The 27702-nt window shown below is 38.5% G+C and overlaps 1 protein-coding gene across 2 annotated transcripts in view; it reads right to left on the minus strand.

Moving 5' to 3' along the window:
* The window catches only part of LOC117678238 (schwannomin-interacting protein 1), a 413447-nt gene that overhangs the window by 312348 nt on the left and 73397 nt on the right, over positions 1 to 27702 (minus strand). For both annotated transcript variants that reach the window (XM_034439112.3, XM_034439111.3), the window contains exons 2-4: positions 12042 to 12106; positions 10904 to 10990; positions 5415 to 5565 (exon numbers count right to left, since the gene is read on the minus strand). In XM_034439112.3, the coding sequence (XP_034295003.2) occupies positions 5415 to 5565; positions 10904 to 10990; positions 12042 to 12106 (303 nt within the window). The remainder of the gene's footprint in view (positions 1 to 5414; positions 5566 to 10903; positions 10991 to 12041; positions 12107 to 27702) is intronic.

Here is a 27702-nt window from a genome sequence, read left to right on the forward strand (position 1 = left end):
GCCACATTAAACCCTTAGTCTTCTCGGCCTAACAGATATATTCTGGGAAAGTGGCTTTCTTAACCCTCTTCCTCTGTTTCCTGTGCAGTCTGGACTGTGTTGCCTTTTGTTTCACTCACTTCATTAGAATGTGCTTCTCCTTCCTGGGTAACTATAGCTTCACTATAGCTCAGTGATGATGAACCTTTATAGCACCGGGTGCCCAAACCGGAACACACATGTGTGCATGCCAGCTAGTCTTCGTGCACGCCAGAGCACTGGAAACCCAAAGACCAGGTGGCTAGTGCGCATGCACACGCCAGCCATCTGGTCTTTGGGTTTCCGACACACGCATGCACGTCGGCCAGATGGTCTTTGGGTTTCCGGTGCTCTGGCGCACACGAAGAACAGCTGGCTGGCATGTAGGCGCATGCCAGAAACCAGAAGAGCAGCTGGCGACGGTGCACGTGCCCACAGAGAGGGCTCTGCATGCCACCTCTGGCACATTTGCCATAGGTTCATCATCACAGCTAGAGTCCATCACTATTACATATTGAAGAAGTCTTCTTTTTTGGTAAATTCAAACCACTTCACTCTGATCAGGATGCAAACAAATATGGAAGCACTTGCACAGAGTAAGCAGGATTTTGGATTCCATGCTGTCCAAAAAGCTGCTTTTGAGGTGCAGATTGTAATATGGCATATAGGTCCTTGGCTTCAAAGGAATGTCAAAGACCAGCATGATCATACTTGAAATGTTGCTCTGGAGTGGCCAGCATTACAGTAATTTTTTATTAGTGTGAATCTGCTGCTTGTGTTTTGCTCCACTACATTCAACAAGAAGAAATAGAGACTTAAAATGAGAAAAGGGAAGTAGAATTTCAAGGTAATACGATACAAACAGAGAAAATTTGGAAAGACGTTCAATAAAATTGTTAGACAGTACGAAATCTGGAACTACAAGTATCTCCAAATTTTCCACAAAGTTTGAAAAGGGAAAAATGTGCAGAATATTCTTTGATATTATGAAAATTTTTAAGTATTTGCATTTTTTTGAGCAATAGTGGTCTAGAAAATGATTAGTCATAAATAATGTAAATTTGCAAGTGTTTTTCTAAAACTGCAAACAGACACACCATCCATATTTAGAAGAAACCTGAATCACCAAGCAAGCAACATCATGCAATACATTTATCAACCAGGGCATTCAGATATGTTTCAAATTCTGTATTAATATCTAACATAGATATCGATTGTATGAAAATATGGGATGAACAAGAAGAAAACTTGGAAGTCTTAATAGTGATTTGTATGGCCATTGATCTCTAGCTCATTAATATCAGATGTTTGTGCTTCATAAAAATAATATGCAGGAATCCAATACAAAATGTAAGCTAATAATGTGCAAACTATACTTTATAATAGTAAAGTCACTGGTATTACTGTAGTTGATACAGCTCTGAGATTAAACTTTCTCTTCCAGCAGTACAACAAACTAAAAAGTTTTCCTTAAGTCCAGCAGGTCTCTATTCTGGGAAACAAATGTAGGGGGGGGGGGAATTAGACTCCAGAAAATCTTATTGCCCTGGGATTTCTAGACCTAGGTCTAATGTTGCTTTACTTCCAACCTATATACAATTTACCAAATGGAAACTTATTATTTTATTTTATAGTCAGGCAAATTATCTGTTTCTATGGTGGAAGAAGAGAGACCTCTTGTGGAATTTCATATATATATATATATATATATATATATATATATATATATATATATATATATTATCTTCGTAGATTTTCACGGGTAGAGGTATGCAAGTCTTGGCGTATTCAGGTCTTTTTCCATGTAAGATTGAGGGTATCTTGGTGACATTTCGACGAGGTCCCACTCGTCATCTTCAGGTGCATAAACACGAAGCCGAAGACGAGTGGGAACTCATCGAAATGTATATATATATATATATTTCTATTGAGGACCTGGTCTACCCCAATATGGGAGAGAGCATACTGCTTCCCTTTCGCCTTTCAGCTCAATCTAGGAGGCCTCAAGCAGTCGCATTCACGACAAACTATTTTATACCAAATTTATATTTGCTGATAAAGAAATGGAGACTTTATCAGCAAATACACACACACACACACACACACACACACACACATACCATTCTAATTAATTCCATTTTTAAAAGCAACATTGATTTCAGTTTTTTAAAAATGTTAAACTTTTTATAATATACTGAACCTAAAGAAATAATGAAATAAAGAGCAATAACTGAAATTAACAAGCCATAACACTATTAGAAGATTAAACAAAAGTAAAGCAAAGCAGACTATTGAATAACTATGGATGGAATCATTACATGGAATAACATTTCTAGGGAGACTAGCATGGATAAACTGTTAAGATTACTCTTCGTAGCAGTAGGGCCCTACTAACATATTCTCTCCTTTGGGAAGGTAAATATCAGATCCTTATTAAATATATTACATATTCACTATTTCAAATCCAATGCTTATTTTTTATCCAGTTTTGTGACTATATTGCCATTCCCATTTCAGCTTAGATAGACTTCCCAGATATTTGTCGAATATGTCTAAGAGCTTTTGTGAAGCACAATTACATTCTCTCTCCCAATTTCAGCACATATTTAGAACTCTTGAATATAAGAAACTCGGGGGAGGGGGAAGACTATGGATTTCCAGGAAATTATTTCAGAAATAGCAGAATACACTACATTCTATCAACTTCCTTTGATCTGAAACTGGATGAATATCAGATAGTCATTCCTGTATTTGTAGCAGAGGTAGAAATGAGATATCTTCATTAACATAGCCAGGACCAATGAGTGAGTGAGTGAGTGAGTGAGTGAATGAGTGAGTGTGTGTGTGTGTGTGTGAGTGAAAGAGAGAGAGAGAGAGAGAGAGAGAGGGAGGGAGGGGGGAGGGAGGGAGGGAGGGAGAGAGGGAGGGAGAGGGGATGGAGGGAGAGAGAGAGGGAGGAAGGGAGAGAGAGAGAGAAGGATTACTATGCAGATCTGTTATGCAGTCATCAGATTTGACTACATAACATCCTCAAGCCAAATAAGAATAACCTGGAAATATTGCCTTCACTCTCAAATTTTTAGATATTGATTGAAAACAAATTCAATCTGTCATAGCTAAATGTCTATGGAGATTCTCAGTCACCCAGGTCACAGCTGGCTTGAAAGAGGAGTCAAAGAGGCCATCTGTGTCAAAATTGAACAACCCTCTCTCAACAGACATCATCTATTTCCAGTTTACAACACAGTCCTTTCAGCAGTTCCAGGAAGGATCCACGCCCATTTGCACTACTCAGGTGACCCTGAAGACACAGATAAACCTCTAAGTGGCCTCAACAACTCTCTAAAAAGAATGCAAATGACCAGCTGTCTGCAAGAAACATAAATCTTTCCATTCCCCACTATTCCCACAGAGCTGAAGAAGCTTCTTGGATGAGAAGTGAAACGTCTTCAAAGAAAAACAAGAAAGTCCAGTTGCCCCTTGAAAAAGTTCCTCTGGGACATGCAATCTATCAATGCAATAAAGTCACAAAGCAAATGAAGTCAAAAGTATTGTTTCCTTCCCTCTTTCTGAACAAGTTAAAAGTTTTGCTCTTTTTTTTTTTAACACCCTGAGCAGTCCCTAAAAGAGAAGCATGATTTGGAGGGAGAATCAAATTACTGTTAGCATTCACAAGTAACAGATCCTAAAAAGGTATGAGATAATTCAGTTAGTTTCAACTGCACTTAAATCCATTCACAAAATGTTTTCATACTTTTTCCATATGAAGTGTATATCACTGGGTATTTTTCAGAAACAAGCCTCATGTGTAGATCAGCTATAGCAGTGATGGCGAACCTTTTCAGCACCGAGTGCCCAAACTGGAATGTGCGTGCATGTGCATGTGCTGGCCAGCTGGTCTTAGGTTTCTGGCATTCACATGTGCACCGGCCAGCTGCATGCGCCAGAACACTAGAAACCCGAAGACCAGTTGGCCGCCATACGGATACCTTTTTGGCTGGTCTTGGCTGGTTTTGAGGCCATTTTCAGGCCATTTTTGGGCCGTTTTTGGCCATTTTCAGGCCATTTCCTGGCGGTTTGGCACCCACGATGACCATGTGCATCGTAAGCCAGAAGAGCAGCTGCCGACAGTGCGCGTGCCCACAGGTAGGGCTCTGCATGCCACCTCTGGCATGCGTGCCATAGGTTCGCCATCACGGAGCTATAGGATTTGCTTGAAAATTTAGTGTTTTTCCTTACTCGCTGTTTCCTAACCCAATCATTGACTTAATTATCCCATCAGCTTAATTTTTACATTTGCATCTTACAATCTTACATAGCAATTACATTCATTTTTTGGGGGGGGAGGAACATATAGATATAAGGATCCTTCAAAACTATAGTTTCAATTGATGTAATATTAATACTAATTTATACATGAACTTCATGTAGTTTCTAATCTAAGAATGATTTGCTTCCGAAATACCTCTGTTTCACTGAAAAGTGAAATATCAACAAGTTTGTCTAGCATAAAATCATGAAGACAGTTTCGAGTGTAAACCCAGGATCAAAACTGGCCATGAATGTAAAGAAAGCAGTTTTCTCCATTATGTATGTCTGTGACCTACAGAATGCATACATTGTAGGCTTCACTTTGATAGGCTGATCCAACAGCATCAGTGAAATGCTAATTCTGTTCACAAGGCCCATGGATAGTCTAGTTCTATCCATGCAAGTCATTCTTTGACATTGCAGTTGCTTAGGGATACCATAATTGCATTTGTGGGGGGGAAATGCAATCTATTTTAAGAAAACAATAGTTATGTCAGGCTGATTGCTATTTTATAATCTGGGCAGATAGTTTTGAACATGAAAAGCACAGTAAGGGACATACCATGCTGTTCTGTTCCAATTTCTAATTAAGGTTTCATATTTGTTCTTTAATTTCCATGACAGACGTTTTACTTCTTTGATATATGGTAAAAGTAAAATATGGATAGAGCAGTTGATCACGGAAGAGAACAAGTTGCATGTGCTGTAAATTGACTTTTAAAAGGGAATGTAAGATGGGTCTCAGGGTTCACCCTTTTCATAGTGAGACCTCACTTTATCAGAGTACCCTAATGCTCACTTTCTGAAACATTTGATCTAGTTTGTCAAAAGGTTGATATCCACAATATAATGTGGAATGTGAAATATTTAGAAGACTCAACAGCAGAAATATTGCATTCATATATATAAGATTTTTGCTTTTGCACAACCGCCGTCACTAACGTAAAGCGTGGCTATAAAAGCCAAGTGTGTAAAATCTGCAGATATAGCAAATAGCCGAAGCATAATATAAAAGCTACTATGAGAAGTGACCCTGAACTGGACATTTAACAATGTTTAATACTGGAAGAGAAAAATGTACTCACGGGTGTACTGTCGTCTGAAAAGATGTTCATACTGATAGAGCTGCTCATTTTGCCCGACGACAAGGAAGGCGGTGAAGGACTGCGCTTTTCCAAATGGTTCTGACTCTGTATATCTTGACGTTGGAGATATTCACGCCATGCTCTTTGAATGCTATATGAAATTTGAAAGATGGATGAATTATGAGCCTACATTTTATATTCACGCATCTCCCCAGAGATGCCTGCCATTCTGGAAGGCAACCCTTGTAAAATTGAAACAAGATTTTTGCACACTCTGGGAAATGCTTTTCTTAAAAATTTTCTCTTTTGGATGCTGTATTTAAGACATATTTTCCCTAAAAAGCTTCATCCAATAATGACTCCTAGTTGGTATTTCCCCCAGTGAGAGAGGCATACATCAGAACAAGTCTCTGGGGCAAAAGTTCACGAGCCTAGCTTGTAAAATGTTCAGGAGAACCTGCGGTGGGAGCAAAGTATTCTCTCCACAATTTTAAATAAATGAATATATTTTAAAATCAAAGTCCAGGATTTAAAATTATATACTTAAGAGTATATCACAGTGGGAGATTTAATCATATAAATTAAATATGCAGTCCTACATAGAAAGTCCCGAATGTCTCTTACTAAATTCACTTACAGCTAACTTCAGATATTTAATGAACATTTCCATTCATTTTTTTTTCTTTTTTGATAAAGCATTAAAGAAAAAAAACTTAACCTGAACAGACAGGGGAAAAAAGTTATATTCTGGATGAAAGTAAAAGCCTACCTACTTCAGCATTCAGTTCCCACAGTGGCTACCAGATGCTTGTGAAAAACAGAATGTGAGTGTAGCATTTCCCCTTGACGTTCTCCAACAGCTGGTATTCAGAGGCATTAATCCAGTGATAGAATAAGAAAGGTGTGTGGTTTGAATGAAAAGTAATGCTTTCCTCTCTATAACTTTACTTTATAGAGATTTTTTAAATAAAAGAAACCATAAAATAATCTTGAAATTAGCTCTTTGGTTGCCTGTATTTACCTCTCCATATAAGCATTACTATTTGCTATACACTTCTGTCCAAGATGGGCAAACTTCCTAAAGTTGTTGTGAAAGAACTCTATGCTTTGTGTCTCTTGTCAGGTTTTGATAGCCCTTACCACCTCTTCATAGTCAAATAGATGGGTAAGATTGTGAGATCACAGTTCACTTTTTCCTTCTGGCCAACGTTGTCCTTTGGAGGGAAATAGCAATATCAATAGCTCTTAGACTTATATACCACTTCACAGTACTTTACAGCACTCTCTAAGTGGTTTACAGTGTTCACATATTGCCCCCAATAATTTGTCCTCATGTCCAAGAAAATGTCCTTTTTGTGCTTCTGAATTAGTGTTTTGTAGCACTGAATTCATAAAGGTAAAGGTTCCCCTCGCACATTTCTTCTAGCTGTTCCCGACTCTAGGGGGCGGTGCTCATCTCCGTTTCAAAGCTGAAGAGCCAGCTCTTTCTGAAGTCGTCTCCGTGGTCATGTGGCTGGCATGACTAAATGCCAAAGGCGCACGGAACACTGTTACCTTCCCACCAAAGGTAGTCCCTATTTTTCTACTTGCATTTATTTCGTGCATTCAAACTGCTAGGTTGACAGAAGCTGGGACAAGTAACAGGAACTCACCCCATTACGGGGCACTAGGGATTCAAACCACTGAACTGCTGACCTTTCGATCGACAAGCTCAGTATCTTAGCCACTGAGCCACCATGTCCCTTAACTGAGTTCATTGTGATATCATATTCAAGGAAAGGAAATCCATGTGAATAACACCATCGGCATTCCCAAAAATTAACCATGAGTTTTCTTGTTGAAGCCTGTATGATGGTGATGATGAATGCAAGGGATTGTGTTAATATTCCATGGACTGATGCTTTGTTTCTGGGTCATAAAGACAAACAAATGTTTTGTTGGCTATCACAATTCTGTGAAGAAATTTCTCACCTGTTTTGACATGACAAAAATTATTGGCAAATTTCAATTCTTGAAAGTTTTATCGATCATCAGAGTAAGAGGCATCCAACTTGCATAATCATTCAATATTGAACAATACCAATAATGTGACATAAAGTGAACCTATGAAATACATTTTGAGTAATTTGTGGATAGTCAGCTCATCAATCTTTCTCATGTGAAACTTATTGGTTGCTGTCATATTTCTTTGTAGTTTACCATTTTTGGCCCTGTTTGTGGCCTTGTTGAAAGGACTCATATCAACAAAGTCGTCATCATAAATAACCTATATTTGGTGGTCAAGTTTTCTACTTTGGCAGACAAAAATCCAATCACAACAGACAGCTTGAAGTGTATTTACTTGAGGCTTTTCTTTTACAAATAGCAACAGAACCATTTAACCCCGCAACTTTCCATCAACTGAGGTGGATGCTAAAGATGTTGACATTTTTTACTTTGTCCATACTGCTATGTCTTTGCAACCTATGATTATGAGGGCTTTACTTTTCATTCAGCCTTCATGTATCTATCACAGCTAGGAGCCATTGATACTTTTATCTTCCACAAAATAATGGATTCATAAACTTTTCAATCAGAAACATTTGCCTGATGTTTAAGTTGGTGCCCTATCACTGTTGCTTCCAATTACCTTTCTAGAGTCCTGGCCAGACAAAAATCTGCTTTTTTCCAAACACTGCAGAACAGACTGTTTTGATTTTGGACAAAATTTCTTTATATATAGTTATATAAAATATAAACAAAAATATATGTATTTTCTATTTTCTCTCGTATTTGTGTTACCCTTTTTTTTCCCCTTTAATTTATATGCCGCCCTTCTCCGGAGACTCAGGGCAGCTTACAATGCATTAAGCAATAGCCTTCATACTTTTGTATATTTATACAAAGTCAGCTTATTGCCCCACAATCCTCATTTCACCTACCTTTGAAAGGATGGAAGGCTGAGTCAACCTTGAGCCTGGTGAGATTTGAACTTGCAGTAATTGCAAGCAGCAGATGTTAATAACAGTGCTTTAGTCCACTGTACTACAGGCTCTTCTTTCTTTTTGCTGTTTTTGTTTACAATTTGAAAGAAGCTTCTAATTTTTTTTTAAAGTGTTATATTTTGAACTGTTAAGATGCTGAGTATGATATCTACAAACCACCAGATGGCAGTGTCATATCAAAGAAGCTTTAGATTTTGAAGAGCTTTGTAAGGAGTATAGTAGCGAATTCAAAACATTGCTCTTTACAACTGAATAGTTGTCTGAAGAGAACTTCCAGAGAATAGCCTCATGGTATTCTAATGCAGTTCTTTAAATTTTTATGCCATTTTTCTCTACTTCTTCTTCATTGCAAATAAAGGGTTTTTAAAAAGGGGGACAAAGCAATCCTGAAAGAATTGCAAAAAGCATCTTATAGTAGACAGGCTGTGATTTCCAGAGCCAACAGCTCTCTTCAGTCAGGAAAAGAAGAAAAGAAATGCCCCATATATCTCTGAAACAGTGTTGCTGTGGTTTCATGTCTGAATAAACCTTCTCTCTCTCAATTGTTTTGTTAAAAGTCCCAAAGATATGAGAGAAGATAACTGAGAGAATAACTATCCAAATGGTGTAGGGTGCAAGATATTGTTTAAAAAGTATACAGTGATGATACCCGGTTGTATATTTTGACCTCTGGTTGGCCAAGCAATGTTGTCAAATACCTGACCCACTGCCTTGAGGCTATGTGAGTGTAGATGAGGAACAACCAGTGGTGGGTTGCCCCCGGTTCGCACCGGTTCTATAGAACTGGTAGTAAAACCGGCGGGAGGCTCCGCCCACCAACCCCAACATTATCAGAATGCGTCTGCACATGCGCAGAAGAGTGCATGTGCGCATGAGCAAAGGGTGCGCGTGCGCGGGGCCCCGTTACAAACCAGTAGTAAAGGTAAGTAGAACCCACCCCTGGGAACAACCAACTCAGGCTATGTTTATTTGAACACTCTTTAGATCTGGATGTATTTCATCACTGACTGTTGCTCTTCTCCATTTCAGATTTGTGTGTAATCTGGGGATCCGTTTGGATTCTCTGCTCTTGTTCAAAGACCAGGCTGGAGCTTTGCCCAAGAGGACATTGGCACAGGTACACTTAATGTGCCAGCTGTGCCCCTTCTTGGATCAGGAATTCCTTCAGACGGTCACTCGTGTTTTAGTCATCTCACAATTGGATTAGTGTAATTGTGGTCCTTTGGGAAAAACAGCTGGTAAAGAGAGGGAAATCCTACATTCTGCTCCTTTGATATTGGGTTTCATTCTCATTCTGTTCCAAAATATTATATTAAGTGTAATTTATGAACTAGGTCCACAATGTCAAAAAATGAAAAGATTCTCTTGCTTTCAGAGTTTTTCTTTTGGGTGACAGCTAAATCACAGTATACTATTTTGATAGTATATGATCAGTATATGCGTTGTCTCCGACGAATTCTCGGCATCACCTGGCAGGACAAAGTCCCAAATAGCGCAGTCTTGGAATGTGTGGAATTTTTAGTATGTATACACTATTGAAACAGCAACATTTACGCTGGCTGGGGCAATGTCGTGAGAATGGCTGATGTCGGATTCCGAAAGATCTCCTGTATGGAGAATTAGTGCAGGGAAAGTGCCTCAGAGGGAGACCACAGCTGCGATATAAGGATATCTCCAAGAGGGACCTAAAGGCCCTGGGAATGGACATTAACAACTGGGAATCTTGACTTCTGATCGTTCAGTTTGGAAGCTAAAGACGCAGCATGGCCTTCTCCAATTCGAAGAGACACTTGTTTGGCAGGCTGAGGCAAAGAGGCAGTCCAGGAACCAGTGAAATCTGGGGCTGGGCAGGGGACAGAATGTATCTGCCCTCAGTGTGGAAGGGATTGCCACTTTCAAATTGGCCTTTTTAGTCACACTAGATGAGACTAGGACCTCTTTCCAGAGCATGATACCATAGTCTCTTAAGACTGAAGGATGCCAACGATGATCAGCATCCCTGTGAATTAAAATTCAAGACAAGGGTATGTCCAGGAGTGGTATTCACTTACCTTTGCTACTGGTTCACAAATGGGAGCACACATGCATCCGCAGGGCCTTCGGTGCATGCGCAATGTCAAAAATGGGACATGATGACATCTGGGGTGGTGGGCAGAGCCTCCCATATTCGCCGCCGGATAGAACCAGCTGAATACCACCACTGGATATGTCATATTCCCATGTATTAGGCAGGCCCATCCTGACTCTTTCAGTATTTTTTCTTTGTTCAGAAATCAATGAGCCACACTAAAATCGCTTCCTAAATTGCACATTGCATTATTACCCAGAACTGTTAGTTTATGGAATTTGAATGGGCCCCATCTGCTCTTCTTGCCATTTTTTGTTTACCTTATATTTAAATAACAACAAAGGCATTGAAACGCTGAAGTCAATTGGCCATACTAACAAGATCCCCTGAAGTCAAGTAATAATATTGTAATTGCCGAATTATTTTAGGTCACTTACACTTTCACTTTTGATTCCAAGGGCTGTAAATTGATATGATATTTCTCAATATTATTCTCCATGTCCATGTCCATAGCAAGCTGATGGCTGTAAAAAAAAAAATAAGTCCTTAATTACAATCTATTTCATTCTTATAGTCACCACAAACATTTATCCACCTTGAAACAAAACATTTTGAATCGGCTTGCTATAAAATAACTTTCTTTGGCCCAAAATACGAGCGGAAACAATTAGGCTGCTCTAAACAAAGATGAGATCAAATTAATTTGTCAGTTTTCCAATGACACGGACCTTCTGTTTTTGACTTGTAACACTACTGCTTATTGAGGATGGCTTGGGCTATGTATAACATATCATTGCTAAACTGCTGATGACTGTATATGAAGTAACGTTAGTTTGCCTCTAGCACAGCCATTAAAATGACATTCTTAGCAAACAGTGCTCTAGGGATTCTGGGGACTATATAAAGGCCTCTAGCAATAGGGCACCCAATATTTAATTTATGAATCTCTTCCAAACTGGTGATGTTCCTAAACCCTTCTTTTGACTCCCTGTACCCTAAACTACTTGTCTCTCTCAAGAAAGTTTTGCTCTTTCTCAAAGTTTTCAGGCTTATATTCGTCTATTATAATGTTCGCTTTATGAGCTTTAAGGTTTACCATCATCTAAAGATCTCTAATTCCTTCAAAAAAAGGAATTATTATTCCCTTATGCCATATGTCATCCACAGCATATGCAGGATACCTTTCTCCTTAAAATTCAACAAATCCTTTTGTAAGGCCTTTTTCTCCCACAAATGCTTCTCCTCTTTTTCCCATCCCTCATTTTCTTAATTTTTAGATTGCATTGGGACAGGGATCTATCTATACAATACACTTCTCTCATAGACAAGTATATTCATTCATTCACTTACTCATTCATTGATGGAGGAATTTACAGTTCTTGCTTTGCATGGGAGTAAACATGTGATACCCAGGAGGAAAGTTTACATCATATTAAAACTTAATTCTATCTTATTTTACAAATTAGATGTTAACACTTATTCAGTGTGTAGTTGATTAAGCTCTTCCTCAATCTAAGCAAAGGTTAATTAAAACTTGTGCAGGACTTTAATATGGAAATCAAAAAATGCACTTACTTTTCAAGTAAATATTTTCCATCACTAACTTGCTCCAAGGTGTGCTGTAGCCTTTTGAGTTCTTCCTGCAGAGAAAAAACAGAGCAGACAATAAAATATTAGCTTAACTTAGTAAATATTACTCACTAATTGATTACTTTAGCTTGAACTCATAATCATTACTTTCAGATAGATGGAGGACTCTAACCATCTGGATTAGTATTTTGTGTAATATTTGAATACAAAACTAATAGAGAGGGTTAAAGGAAGCTATTCCTTCAAACAATTCATAAAATTCTGAAACTTCTTTCCAAAAAGTAATTATGAAAAAAAAGTCCTCAGTATTTTAGTATGCTTTAGTTCTCTTACTCAGTATTTTAAAAAATGGCAATAACATTGTCATGCATTAGATTTATTAATAATGGCATTTTTGTTCCACAACTGCTCCAGAGAGCTGATTAGTATCATAGTAACAACTTTTATGTAGTTCAGTCAGAATGTGTAGAGTTTTTGCAACCTTTTCTCATTTTTTGAACCCAGGCCCATTCTCATTGAATTGAAATATTATATTTTGAACATCTAGCATTCTCAATCCATTTGTCATCGCATTCATATTTCATTCCAACCTTCTTCAAAAAATCTATTCCTCCTTTTTTCTTTCTTACATGTGTAAACTGAGATAATTTCCCACATTTTCCTGAAAGATTACTTCCAACTGGATGCTTGAATCTAAAAGCAACCCTTTCTATTTTCCAAAGCACTCTAGGGGTCAATTTTGTTTTCAGTTTATCCCAAAGCAACATAAGGTAATTTAGAATGTGGAAACAATTTACAATTGCCTTTTTATGTGGCTAAGGGTAACAAAACTTGCAAGACTCCCATAAATCATTTTGTGTATGTGTTTGACATTATTTTATATTAACCTAAGGCTAAATACTTTAAAAAGTTTTTTTTCTTTTTAAAAAAAGTAGTTTGTAACATTTTAGGTGCCATTCAATCATTCATTTAAATATTATTGGCTTGTTATTTATGGAAATGGTAATAGAGCAACTACAAAAAGTGCTACTAAAGTTTGTATAATTTGGAAGAGCAGAAGGCATAAAATCTATACTAATTTCAGTTTTGCATCATTAAACATGAAGTATTGATTATTGCTCTCTGCAACGAAATATATGAAGCTAGCTATGTTGCTGTGTCCACATAAAGTGATTCTGATATTTTGCCCTCAGACCTTAAAGCGCACAAATGATGCTTGCTGATGACAAACTATAGCCAAAATGTTGTTACTCCAATTCACAGCTTTAGGAGATGCATCTAACACATTATGCTGGAACTTACTAGCTGCAAATTTTAACTTTGGAAAATTGAACTGGAAGTGATCCAAACTTCTGTTGAAATTCATGATGAATTATGATACCTACCTAAATGTGCTATCATGTAAATTTACTGTAAGGTTCAATACAGTGCTCTTTCTTTCCATGCGGACTGTTGGGAATGTATATTAATAGTTGAAAGAAATTGAAGTTTGAAAATGCAACCCTTGCTTTTTGGAGTGCAAGAATTTTATTCTCTCTTGTGGATGTGTACACAATATTTATGGAAATATTAGTAGGTCTACAGTACTCAGGTAAGGAGTAATATTGGGATGTGGTATAAGAATGATACAAAAAGCTATTACCGTTTTATCAAAGCTACTTAGACATGGTTTTAAGGTAATATGTTTGAACCGCATTTCTTTCACACAATTCAGCTCATCTATTCATTCTTTGAACAGCATTAGAGTTACATTCCCATGACTTTATCTTCATGCTGATATTCATTCTTCTTTAATTAAAGCATGTTTTTCCCCCTGAAAACCAGGCAGTAGGCCACAGAATAAAAAGATGACATGAACACTGAGTTCAAAATAGAGAAATCTATAGAGAGTAATCAGTAAACATAAAATATCAAAGAAATATAAAATATACAGTATTTGGAAAATATAACCTATTTTCACCTGTTGAATGAAAGAAAATATATTTGGCATCAGGGCAGTTAGAACCAAATTGGTGTTTTCCAAACAAAAGTGCAATTATTTCATTTATTAGTATATTTTCACTGGCAAGGAAGGGAAGCGGTTACAGGTAGTTCTCGAATTACAACATTCATCTAATGATGTTCTGGAATTACTGTATTTTTCGGAGTAGAAGACACACTGGAGTATAAGACGCACCTTAGTTTTTGGGGAGGAAAATAAGAAAAAAGCTGATTGGTGGGTGGATCGGCCTCCCAGAATACCCCCAATCAGCTGTTCCCAGAGGTGAAGTTTAGCAACAAGTTTGTTAGTTGTGAGCTCTGTGCCTTGCTTTTTTTTCTGCCTCTGATTTGGCAGTGGTGGGTTGCCCCCGGTTTGCACCAGTTCTATAGAACCAGTAGTAAAACCGACGTGAGGCTCCGCCCACCGACCCGATATCATCAGAATGCTTCTGCGCATGCGCAGAAAAGGGAGTGTGCGAGAAAAGCAAGCGTGCGTGCGTGGTCCCATTGCGAAACGGGAGTAAAGGTAAGTAGAACCCACCCCTGTGATTCGGGTTTTCCCAAGATGTATCAATACACCTCCTAATCTAATAAATTGAACTTTGAGAAAATGCTTGCCTCAGAGTTTTTAATTGGAGCAACGGGTTTTCTGGAACGCTGACATTCCCAGCCAAAGCAAAGGGTCACATGGCAAGTCACCTGGTTTGATTGGCACTCATCATTTTTAGTACCCATCTTGCTTCTCACAACCAATTAACATTGAGTACTGAGATACCACTGTATGTCTTATTAACTCCATGTAGTATTCTGACACTTATAATTATTTTTACTTTGCTCTAAACAACCTCTGTATTATCTTTCGTCTCCTTCCACATTCCATTCATTCTGCTAGGAGATTTCCTGTATCTTCTCTCTTTTTTCATTCAATTCTCTCTTTCTCTCTTTCATTTTCTTGCATCAACCGCAAAGGTGCAGCGGTTAGAGTGCAGTACTGCAGGCTATTTCTACTGACTGCTGGCTGCCTGCAATTTGGCAGATTGAATCTCACCAGGCTCAAGGTTGACTCAGCCTTCCATCCTTCCGAGGTGGGTAAAATGAGAACCCAAATTGTTGGGGGCAATATGCTGACTCTGTAAACCGTTTAGAGAGGGCTGTAAAGCACTGTGAAGCAGTATATGAGTCTAAGTGCTATTTATGTTACTTTTACTCATGCTCCTTTCAATATTTTTCTTTCTTACCTCTTGTTTTCAGATATCTATTCAGACAAATAATAGGATTTAACATATTGAAAAATACCCTCATATTCCATACAAGGAGACGCTTGCACAATCAGTGTAAACCCATCCTTACCTTTTTGCCTACCTCCCCCCCCCCTTTTTAGGATTTCAACACAGCTAAATTAGCTGAACCACTCCAGCACTTCAGCTATAAAAAGACAATGTGTTCTGCACCTTAAGTGGTGTTTATACTTATCTATATGTTTGAAACAAATGTACCTTTTCCTAAGCAGATTCTTATACACCAATCACAATTCTCATTCATTTTGGCTCTCTAAATGGCTGATTTCTTTCTTTCTGTACTCTCACATCTTGCTCCATTCATATTATTTCACTTGCTCAAGACCAATCCATTATTGATTGGATTCTATTCTGCATATTGTGAGGTCCACAATTGGGTCTATCTCATACTGCTTTGAAAACTTTTTTTTCTCTCCAAAGGAACTAGTGGGTTCTTTCAATTATTGTGCAACATAGGCACAAACATATATGTATATATTATTTCTTTGCATCTTTGGTTTTGCCAGATGTTGTTTGTGAGATGGATTTTGAATAGCATCTCTCAGCAAAGATGCCACACAGGAATACTGCTTCAAGCTTTTCCCATTCATTATGACCATCCTCCTTATTTTAGCTCACCATTCCTAGAATGGTTTCTGTTTGCATCTGCACTAAACAGCTGTTAGATATTACATTTTAGAGTGTTCTCTGTAGAGAAGGATAATTCATTTGTATAAGAAAAAGCAGGGGAAATAAAACAGTAAAGGATAAAGAATAAAAATAGAAACACTTGATGGAGTCATACGGAGCTTCAACTAACAATAATTAATATAGGATTGATTCTCTAGGTTTCTCTCAGCTAAAATCATCCAAAAGGCAGGATAGTCTCATTATTTTCATGATGGGCAGGGGGCACCATGGCAGCACTTCAGAATAAGATTATACAATGGAAATTACCTTACATATAAAGATTAAATTTAGAGCAATATTATCTGGATTCTTATTTACCTAATAACACTAGAATTATAGCTATATACAATCTCATATCGCTTCTAAGGCTATAGTCTTGTGCACAATACCATGCTCATAAATGTGATTGATTTCCATGACAATATTGCACATCAAACAGGGATTACTGTCTAAAAATACATATAATTATACCTAGGCTTATTTAATGACATATTCAAGGATGATAAGCTTATATTGTTTACTACAAAGCTCTGAACATGGTTTTTGAAGGGCTGTTCCTAATTATGGATCATGTTTTGCATTGATGATAATCATACACAGGATCAAATTTCCACAACTTTATTATGATATGAACGGAGCTAATATTTCCAGTTATAGGATTCTTTGGAGAAAATAGCCTCTTTGTACTTCTAGCCTTGAAACTTGTCAACTGAATTAATCAAGGAGGCAATTAACCAAATTTAATTGAATCTGTTTACATAACCAGTTACAGCAATGGTTAACTGACTGACCAATTATATTTTTATAGTACTGGTGGTCGTTTTAGTTAAGAGCCATATATATTCAAAAGTAGAATATAGCTCAGCATTAAAGAGGCAAAAGGACAAGGTAATGGCAGAGGATGAGATGGTTAGATACTGTCATTGATGCAATGAATATGAATTTGGACAAATTCCAGGAGACAGTGGAGGACAGGGGGGCCTGGAGTGCTATGGTCCACAGGTCACAAAGAGTTGAACATGATTTAGTGACTGAACAACAACAGCAATAAATAAGCTGTTGTCTTCTCTTTAGCATTTGTTCTATACCACAAGGATATTAGCATACTTAAAATTATTGAAAGAATTGGGAAATTTTATTTACCGGACAAATACAAGGAATATATAATAAATACTATAACTTCAGGGGTAAAATCCAGCAGGTTCTGACAGGTTCTGGAGAACCGGTAGCAGAAATTTTGAGCAGTTCGGAGAACTGGTAGCAGAAATTTTGAGCTGGCCCCAGAGTGGGGTGGGAATGGAGATTTTGCAATATCCTTCCCTCAGGAGTGGGGTGGGAATGGGGATTTTGCAGTATCCTTCCCCTGGAGTGGGGTAGGAATGGAGATTTGCAGTATCCTTCCCCTGCCATGCCCACCAAGCCACGCCCACCAAGCCACACCATGCCTACCAAGCCACGCCTACAGAACTGGTAGTAAAAAAAATTGGATTTTACCACTGAATAACTTCCATTATCAAATCAGAGTAAAAATAACAAAATGAAAAAAAAAACCCCTATTATAGAAGAGTTAACAATCAGTCCAATCAAAGAATGACACAAAACAATCCAGCCAAAATTTAGTTCTTTATTTACTTACTCCTTACAGACAGAATCTTGCCAGACTAAACCTATGTTACCATATTACTCTATATAGTAATGCTTTGAGTAATATATTACTATATTACTCAAAGCAGACATAGTCTGGAAGATTCTAGGGAGTGGCTATCTTAAATCTTTTCCTTTGTCTCCTCTTCAGCTCTGGACTATGTTCCCTCTTGTCTCAACTCTCCTTGGAATGTACTCCCTACTTTCTGTTGCTTCACTGTAGTCTTTCACTGCGCCTTCCCCCTTCATAGACACAATCTACCACATTAACTAAACTAATAACAATGGAGATCTCTCTCTCTCTCTTTTTTTAGTAGGATGCTTTATCTTGGATATAGCATTTTATTTGAGACCACCATATCTGGCCTACAAAATCCTGATGATAAGTAAATGGCAACAAAAATATTTAGCCTTGACAAAAGACAACCAAGAGAGGATAATGGGACCTGAAAGAATGTTACATAGAAGGTCATGCAACAGTACCCATAGAAGAGCAAGAAAAAAGGAATGATAAAAGCAGTACTGTGCCCTTGAATTCTTGAGTCTTTTATGCTTGCAAAGTGACATTGCATAAAAGTATGAAAAACATATAGTTTGCAGTGTGATGATACAATGCTGTGCTCTTCATTTTCATAAGAATAACAAGCTCCTATGAACACCCATAACCTATCTCACTCATTCTGGAACACGGAACACGGAATAATTTAAGCTACAGGAAAGCAGGTTTTCTATTGACTTTTTAAGGAAAACTTCCTAATAATAAGGGCAATTCAATAATGAGTTCAATTCCTGAGTTGACTTCTTTCATTGGAGCTATTCAAGCAGCCTGAATTTGGATTCCTGTAGCAAGGACAGGGTCAGACTCACTGGCCTAAATGGCCCTTCTCAATTCTATAGTTCTGAGTATTAAATTATATAATAAGAAAAATATGGATGAGAAAATAATAATATAATTTCTATCGAGAAGCTACAGTACTTGTATATAATTACATCAGCAGGATCAAATGATGGTCTTGAAAATAATGATATACTGATTCTGGGACTTCTACCGTTTATGATATTGCCTAGGATTAAAGTAACCGCTTTGGCACTAGATCTGTGCTATTTCAAAAGTTTTCTTCCTCTTTGAGTTTCACTCCTGCTATATTTTAAACTGTCCCTGAAACTTCTTTCCCTTTCAAAGTTATGTAGCATAAGAGATTGAATTATCTTTGCTCATCCTTCTTCCTCCTGTATCCTCCCTATACAATTAGAAAGCATCAAGTTGGGTAAAATTGAAATGACAACTCGTGATAGGATTTGATTCACTGTATAGCTCTAGAAACCATTAATCTATTTCCAGGTTTTCTACTCATTTACCCAAACCTCAGGATTGCTTCACTGCAATAGTTAGATTTATGACTGCCTATATGACCACAAGACAGATGTATGTAAAAAAAAAATAGAGAGAAAGATTAGGATCTGCATTCTTTCAGCCTAAACTTGTGATGCAATGACCCCTTTCCCCTTCTTCTATTATAAGGAAGCTTTCAAAGTTTTAATCTTCTAGATCAGAGGTCTTCAAACTTGGCAGCTTTAAGACTTGTGGACTTCAACTCCCAGAATTCTCCAGCCAGCTATGGCTGATTGGAGGCTGATTGGAAAGATGGTTTAATGGTGGACAGGAGAACCGCATGGTTTCTGACCACATGGAGTGGAGAGTGAGATATATTTATACCCTCTCTTGGGCTTTGAACTTGCTTCCTGTTCCTATGAAAGAAATGTATTCTGATTGGTTGTCAGGCTCCCAGGGGGCCATGGAGGGGTAACTTTGTAGGTTGTCTTGAGTCCCAGGCTTGGTTGAACCTTGCTGAGTGATGCACTCTTCCCAGGTGCCATGTGGTGAGTTGGGTAGGAGGCTAATCCTATTATGTCCTGAGGATGAAGGTCTTTTGTTTTGTAGATAAACTGGCCCAGCCTTTTGTCTTGTAGATAGGTTGACACCAGTCTTTCTGGGGCTATTAGCAAAGGTGGGGATTGTTTTCCAAGAGGATGTTTCTCCTTTTCTCATCCAGGGAGGTATAATATTCTGCCTTTTTAATATTTCCTAGAATATTTCTTTCTTCTAGGACAGAGGTCTTCAAACTTGGTAGCTTGAAGATGTGTGAACTTGAAGTCCACAAAGTCTTAAAGCTGCCAAGTTTGAAGACCTCTGTTCTAGATAATATATAGAGTTTATTATGCTCTTGATAGTCAAGTCAGTGCTAAACACATGTTTTGAACTACGCTGCTGTTATTGTGAATAGTAAGTAGTAAAATATAGTAGAACGTAGATCGAATTGTCACATCTACTGGAATCAAGGAAAATGAAACAAAAGGCAATAAAACAGAATAAACTAATTGCTTAATGGGTACTGCTCCTATAAATATAGTCTCCTTCTTGGATAGGTATTTAGACATCTTGTGTGTTGTGTCATCGCTGAGCCATTTACACTAAGCATCCACAAAGCTTTATGTTTGTCCCAGTTGTGTTCTAATTAGTAGTTATATCTCCGTAGTTTGAAAAATTCCAATTATTCCTGCCCTCTAGCTGCTGCTCCTGGCATAATGTCTGAACAACATGACACCTTCTTTTGTTCTGACTTTCATTGGCATTGGCCTGAAGTACATTGTTTAGCAAAATAAACACATACAAGAATAGACTCAAACATGGTAAATTATATATTAAATATATATTAAATAATGCAGCAACAACAGTATCGCCAGACTGTCACTCAAAGAATAAACAAGCTTTAAATATAGCAATTTACGGAGAAAGAGAGTCTGCCTTTCATTTCCTCTCCTGGTCCTTTTGTTTGCTTCTAATGCATTAATAGTAGGAATGTCTAGATCACTCTAACAATGTCAGTGCATTAGCATTTTGGCAGGGTTTTTGGACCACCGGATGTATTTGAAACTTTGAGAATGTGTGGCTGCTGTGGGAGAAGGGCTCCATGATGAGGGTAACAATTCACAAAACATCAATTCCCACAAGGCATACTATTTGCAACTGCCCGCCCCCCCCCCCCACCGTCACCTCTCATAACTTCAGAGAATTCAATCTATCCTCCCAGTTTAACTTTGGGAAGGTGGGGTTAACTCACATGCAAAGCATTGAACGTTAGCTCTAACTGTATTTAGGATGATTAGTGGGTCTTTATCAGGAGTGAAATCCAGCAGGTTCTGACAGATTCTGGATGACCGGTAGTGGAAATTTTGAGCAGTTCGGAGAATCGGCAACTACAACCTCTGGCTGACCCCAGAGTGGGTGTGGGAATTGATATTTTGCAGTATCCTTCCCCTGCCACGCCCACCAAGCCACACCCACAGAACCAGTAGTAAAAAAAATTGGATTTCACTACTGGTCTTTATTATTTTTACGGAACTATCAGAGGTGGAAGAAAAGACTTATTACACCATTTTCCGTTGTTGAAGTCTTATCTGAAATTTATCAGATTATACCATACTCTACGATAACAAATTTGCTGCTATTTTAGTCAGAACAAATTACTCCATGTGAGAGTGGTTCTGTGGTGGTATTCAGCTGGTTCTATCTATCTATCTATTTGCCTGGTTCGGGTGAATCGGCAGCTGTGGGAGGCTCTGCCCAGCCACCCGGACGTCATCACGTCCCATTTTTGAAGCTCTGTGCATCCGCAGAAGTTCCTACACGCACACTCACATTTGCGAACCGGTAGCGAAGGTAAGTGAATACCACCCCTGGAGTGGTTGCATCAAAGGATCTCATTGTATAATATAATTTACTATAGTGTCCTAATAAAGTGGATGTCAACCCTGAAGCTGACCTGACCGAAGCCATCTTGACAGCTTCAGTGTTGCCACACTGGAGCTGAGGGATAGGGAGGGGGGATTTTAGATAGCCCCAGATTCTTATTTCTTTTATCTGTCCATTGTCCTGCTAGTACCTTTTCCTCCTGTCCCTCAAGTGGCTTCCTTCTTCCCATTGCATGACAACAGGACTCACATTTTCTTCATTCTTGGCAAGTAAAAGGAATATACTACAGGTTGTCCTGCTCTGTATCTGAATTTTGTTTTTGGTTTATTCTAGAAAGAGGGAGGGTGAGGGTAGAAATCAAAGGAATCTCTAGAATAATCAGCACCTAGGATAATGCTCATTCCTAAGCCTCTCTTCTACCATCTATTGCTGGATTCTGTTGCTTCTCAATCAGTCTGGCAATATATGAGGGACTGAATGACATAGAACATCACATGTTCATGATTCTTTGAAACCAATACTAAGTTAGCTTACTGTACATTTATGCAATTATTTATTCCAGAAGGGCCTTCATAAGAAAAAGATGTACTGGACTTATTCTAACTTCATAATGATCAATAAACAGACTATCCTGAGAAGTTAACCATAGTAACTCTGTGGAGTAGAGTATAATATACTAATTAGGCATGCCATAAAGAGACAGAGCACCGGCAATCTCACTGGTTAATAATCTAATCTTCCGTACACTCCAACTAGATGTTAATCACTTAATAACAGTTGTTAACATGATTGTTCAATCCACTGTGGTCTCTTTACAACCTGAGTATAATTTTACGGTACCATTTAAATAGATAGCCAGAGCTTACACTTAGACACAAATTAATGCACTCTTCAAATTCATCTTTTAACAACTCAGCTGCAGTGAAATTGGGTTTAAGAAGCAGCACTTGGAGTAATAGGTTGAGGAGAAAGCATCCTATTGAAAAGAGCCATCAAACTTCCATTTTTATTTATTTATTTATTTGTAATATATTTATTAATTTATTATTTATTAATTCAATTTATATGCTGTCTTTCTCCGGAGACTCAGGGCGGCTTACAATGCATTTTAAAAAAAAAACCCATTATAAAACATTTAAAAGTTAAAACATTAAAACCCATTCACACCATTCATGGCCGGATCGCACAAGATCGCAACAGCGAGATCAACGGCCCCAGGCACACTGTTCTGTGCAAAGGAAACTGAAAGTACTGTTCCTTTTCCATGAATAACAACAAATTACAAGCATTCAGCTATACAAGAATTTTTGATTAAGAATAGGGTGAGCTGCAGCAACTTAATTGCGTGGGACATATTTCCACTGTAATTAAGTAGAAAATATTTTCCTTTGTTCACGAATGTCCACTGATCATTGTTTAAATATTCAGTCTTTTCATAAAGATAGAAAGGATGCTATTTCTGAATACCTTACAGATGTGATAAAATGGGAGATTGGCAAAAACCACAGGTAAATCTAAAGATGCCTCAAGATGCTGTCTAACCTCTAGCTTGTTTGAGAATTTTTGCATAGAAATGTTGCCAGAGATGGCCAGGTTAACATATAGCAACACCACATCATTTACTTCAATTCTTGAATGGCCATTATATAAAGCGTAAGAGCACAAGTGAGTGGATTGCCCTGAAAGGCAAAGGTTGTTTTTTTTAGAAAATCACCAAAATTAGCTAACTTGTACTGAAACGTGGATGAATATCAGCAATGAAAAGTGTCCCAGTTTGTGATTTGGGGAGCAGACAGAGTTGACTTTAAGATTCTCCAAAAAGCAAATCTCATGATGTGCTTAGGAATATCAACATCAAGATACCAAATCTGTCTCCAACCATGGTCGGCCAAATATATATTTACAAACAAAGCAATGAAAATGTAACTGGTTTTTGTTCTTTTCATGAGTATCTACAGAAGGCTATTAAGGGTGCAATGGGAATGATGAAGCATGAATGTTGACATCGCAATTTAAACCACACATCTTACATACTTGTATCCAATGTCAGGGTTACAATTACTAAAGGGTGGAATTTGCATTGAGATGTAGCAGCATGTTTCATTGTTTTTCATCACCACAATTTGTACAGACGCCTACCTACATTTGTTTTTCATGCCACATCACCTGTATTTAAAATTCACCTGCCGTATAGGAAGCAGAGCACAGAATTCTAAGTTTCAGGTGATTGCCTTTAGGCTTAAATGACATGAGTCTGGTTCAAAGGCTGTTGCCTGGAGTGCAATTTGACAGAAACTAAGCTAACATGGAGGCTGCGAGCAGCAAGTAGAACAATTTCTGTCAAGGAATAAAGAACAATGCTTGGACAGACATGAATTTTGATACTTACAGGACAAGAGGGAGCATTTTAATAGTGTTGCCGATTACTTTTGCTGTCAGGATAAAAGAAAGCCAACTCCCCTCTAGCAGAAAAGATCGGATTCCAGTCTTTGTGTGTCCCAATGGAAAGTTCACTTTCACTTTTGCAAAGTAACTAAGGTTTTAAAATGACAGATACATAAAATACATCACTTCTACTCTGCCCCGCAAGCCCACCCCCAACTCCTTAGATAGGATTTTACAACAATCCCTTATGATAGTTGTAATGTTTAGTCACTCGATGACCAGAAAAATTTAAAAATATGTCACATGAAAGTAACATCAAAGGCAAGATAAAATACCAACAAGGGACCTCTATGATAAAAGTATAACATTAACTAATCTTTGAGGTTTCTGGAGACATTTGAGATTTTGAAGAAATGTTATAGGTGCTCACAAAACCAGGGTGGGCAGAATCCGCCATAAAACACCCATTGGCTGAAAAATATATTGCTAGTTGTTGAGAAGGCTTAGAAGACAGAGAAGTCTGTCTCCTGGGCCTTTCCAACTTTTATGCATGTGTTCTGCCACCACTTATAAGGTGGTGGTGCGGCAATGGGTGCAGTCGTTTGACTCTCCAAGGGAGATAAGTGCTTAGGCAGCCAGGGTTGGTTGAGTTCTGGATGAAATGGGATAAGTGGGCATTGGGCTATGTATGTATGTGGTGGTGGTGGCAATTATGTATCTCTTGGCCTAGGAAGGGGAGGCAGAGTGGGAAATAAGGAGCTGAGAAGCAGGTAGGACCATCATGATGGTTATATGTTAGTGTGCTGCCCTGCTCAGTCAGTCATTCACACACAAATACAGAGTAACTGCGGTTTAGTGGGTTTATTAATAATTGCCAGCAACACCATTCACCAAAAACTCAGAACTATCCCAATTAAGTCCATCCACAAGCAGACCAATGCTAGTCCACAGAGCAATGGCCAATGAGGCCACAAGACACTTGAAAGTTTCTCAATCAAAATAAATCCACCAGGCAAAATTAAATACACAATACGAGAGGGTTCACCAGAAAAGTCCAAAGTTCACAAGGCACCATCTAAGTAACGGCACAGTGTCATTCCAAAGCAAGGCAAGAATCACAACAACACAGCTAGGAAATGAATACATTGTTCTCAGCATCACTTCCACCTGTCTGCTGTGCTAAATAGCCAGCTTCTGGTGTAGCCCATCACAAAGGGTGAGGCTTTCTCCTCGCAAGTAATCTGGCTGACCTTCGCTGCTCCTGCCTTTTCTTTGCCCTATGTGTTCTTGGATCAGGTGCAGAATACAGTTCCTCTTCCTCATCACTGACTGGAAGCAGCTGCATGCTTTCCCTACCTGAAGCCTCAGGGCTGTCCAGCTGCAGCTGAGCTTGAGCAAATCCCCCTCAGATGGCTGCTTGGAGCCATTAACCAATTTCCTTCCAGAGGTGCCTGGAATTTATTCATCTTCCTCTGAGCTGGAGAGATAACTGGGGAAGCATCCTCAGGAGCCATCACAGGTAAGAACTCAGGGGTTGTTTGCACTTGGGGACACAGCTTGAAAGTGGTCCCAGTATCCAGCCCTCCATTTCTACCCTCAGTTTCTGGCTATTGGACGCTCAGTGGTCCTGGTTTGGAGCTCCTGCTTTTGAATGCCAGGATGGTATGTATTAAGGTTGCCCTAATTCATGAACATAATACAGATGAGGTCATTGAAATGGCTTGTTTAATTGAGGTCTGTTTGGGACTGAAAGTTAGTGGGTGTTCCCTTCTCAGAATCATGCCCATCTGGTTTGGGGGGTTTGCCCCACTTGAGAGCCCAAGGGAGGTGTGGCTACTATCATCCACAAGTTGTTGTGCCTCTCAGAGGCTCTGCTCTGCAGATAACCAGATTTGTTCTGGTTGAAAATGGGTTTAAAGGAACATTTGGGGTTGTTGCTAGTTACCGTCCTCCCTGCTGCCATGTTAGCTAAAAGGTGGCCACTTTTTCAAATTAGGCTATGACTGACCTAGGATAGGCTCATGGCCACCATGAGCTTAGGGTAGCTCAAAGGACAACATATTGAAGTCCCTCAAATCCATAAACTCAGAGAGCTCTACAGAGGCTCTGTAGTAGCCTCTAGCAGATCAATCAGGAAGGTTGCTATGCAGCAGGCTAGTAGTATTGCAACAGTAGTAGTAGTAGTACTACTAGTAGTATTGATTCTGTAAGCCTATCCTTAAAAATAGGATCTCACAAGCAGCTGACTGGGGAGCCTGAAGATCAACAGAGATTCCCAGAGGACAATTGCTACCTCACCTCACCTCACCTCACCTCCCCTGCCCTGATGTCTTGGCTGGTGCCATACCCTAAACCCAGCTGAACACAATTCAGAAAGGGAACCTTTCAGGTCCAGTCAAATCTTGGTAATACATCCCAAGTTGACTTGATCCTCCCTGATGAGATCACAAATAAGGGGAGCTTTATTATTGACTGACTTGGCAATAAGCAGCAACCAAAAGCCAACTGGCAATTACCATCTGTAAATCTTGACTCACCCTAAAGCCCCCCAGATTATCCACTTTCTCCCAGTTCCAACCTTTCGAATCCCCTAACTATTCCTGCAGTCCAAATAACAATATAGAATTAAAGAAAATGGCACTTGGACAACTGTTTCTCTCTCAGTTCCCCAAGAGTTAATCTAATCTGTCTCTCACTGTTAATATCTAACTGAAAAAAGAAATTATATGGTTGCATAGCAACTTTGTTCTGCATTACTTGTTACAAGCATCTAAACATTTTCACCTGCAGGAGATAAATAAATACCAATTAAAATATTTTATAGACTCAAATAGCATCATAGAATATCAAATATCATATCAGAGGCTGAGTGAAAGCTACCCTTCTTCACTATTCTATAAAAAATTAGCAAAGTGTTTCATTAAGTAGAATTCCTACTGTGGAGGTGTCTGCATCTCCATCTATGTTTGATGAATATTGTGTTTTTGAAGTGGGCAAAAGCTTCTAATGAGATCGCGAAGGGGGCATCTAGGGTAGGAATTGTAGCATTCTACAATATTCTGTAAAATGTGCTGGCCTTAAGCTAGCAATGTTTTTAGCCCTCCTTTCCCATTTTATTGGTTCCTGAGGACATTGTCTTCCTTTTCTCTGGGCTCATCTGAATGCAAAACACATTCTTTAGAAGTAGGAGAAGAGATGGAACGTTATACCAGATCCATTATTTAATTATTTCAGAATGCTAAAATAAAAGTTGGGCAAAAGCCAACTTTTGGAAATTCTGAAAGGGGGAGGGGAGAAAAAAACAGCCGGCTGGGTTTTCTTGCTTAGGGACTATAGAATGATGACTCTTAGGATAAAGCAAAAAAAAAAAAAAAGGAGGTGAAATGAATAGGGGGTGAATTTAATGCAATGCATTAGAGAGGACAGAGCGGCTGGCTGATTAAGCAGAAAACGAAATGCTTCACGCAGTGTAACATTTTATTAAAAGTCCCACTTGTAGAATGAAATAGTAAAAAAAAAAAAAAGCTCTTAGAAGGTCCAGAAGGGACTTCAGATCCTAAAAAAGATAAGAAAGCTTTCAGAATAAGAGATTCCTTAAATGCTAAATTACAGCACCTGGTGTTCCTTCTGTTTTAGAAATTAAGGAATAAATATTTATCTTATTTTGGATAGAATCCACCATGACAACACTGATACTCAAAGAGGAAGTGAATAGTCTGATTTGGGCAAACATGAGGAAAGCAGAAGTGTTGAGGTAAAAACCCTAACAGAAAATTACCTGACCCCCAGTAAGGTCTCCAAAAGTTCAGTAGTCAAGAACTATTGACTGATACAAGTAGTCGTTGATTTACAATCACAAGGGAGCCTGGAATTTCTGTCATGATGGTCATAAGGTGAGGCACCTACAGGACTAGAC

This window comes from Pantherophis guttatus, chromosome 6 (genome assembly GCF_059756535.1).
Source record: "Pantherophis guttatus breed Tessera chromosome 6, ASM5975653v1, whole genome shotgun sequence".
NCBI classification, from domain to species: Eukaryota; Metazoa; Chordata; class Lepidosauria; order Squamata; family Colubridae; genus Pantherophis; species Pantherophis guttatus.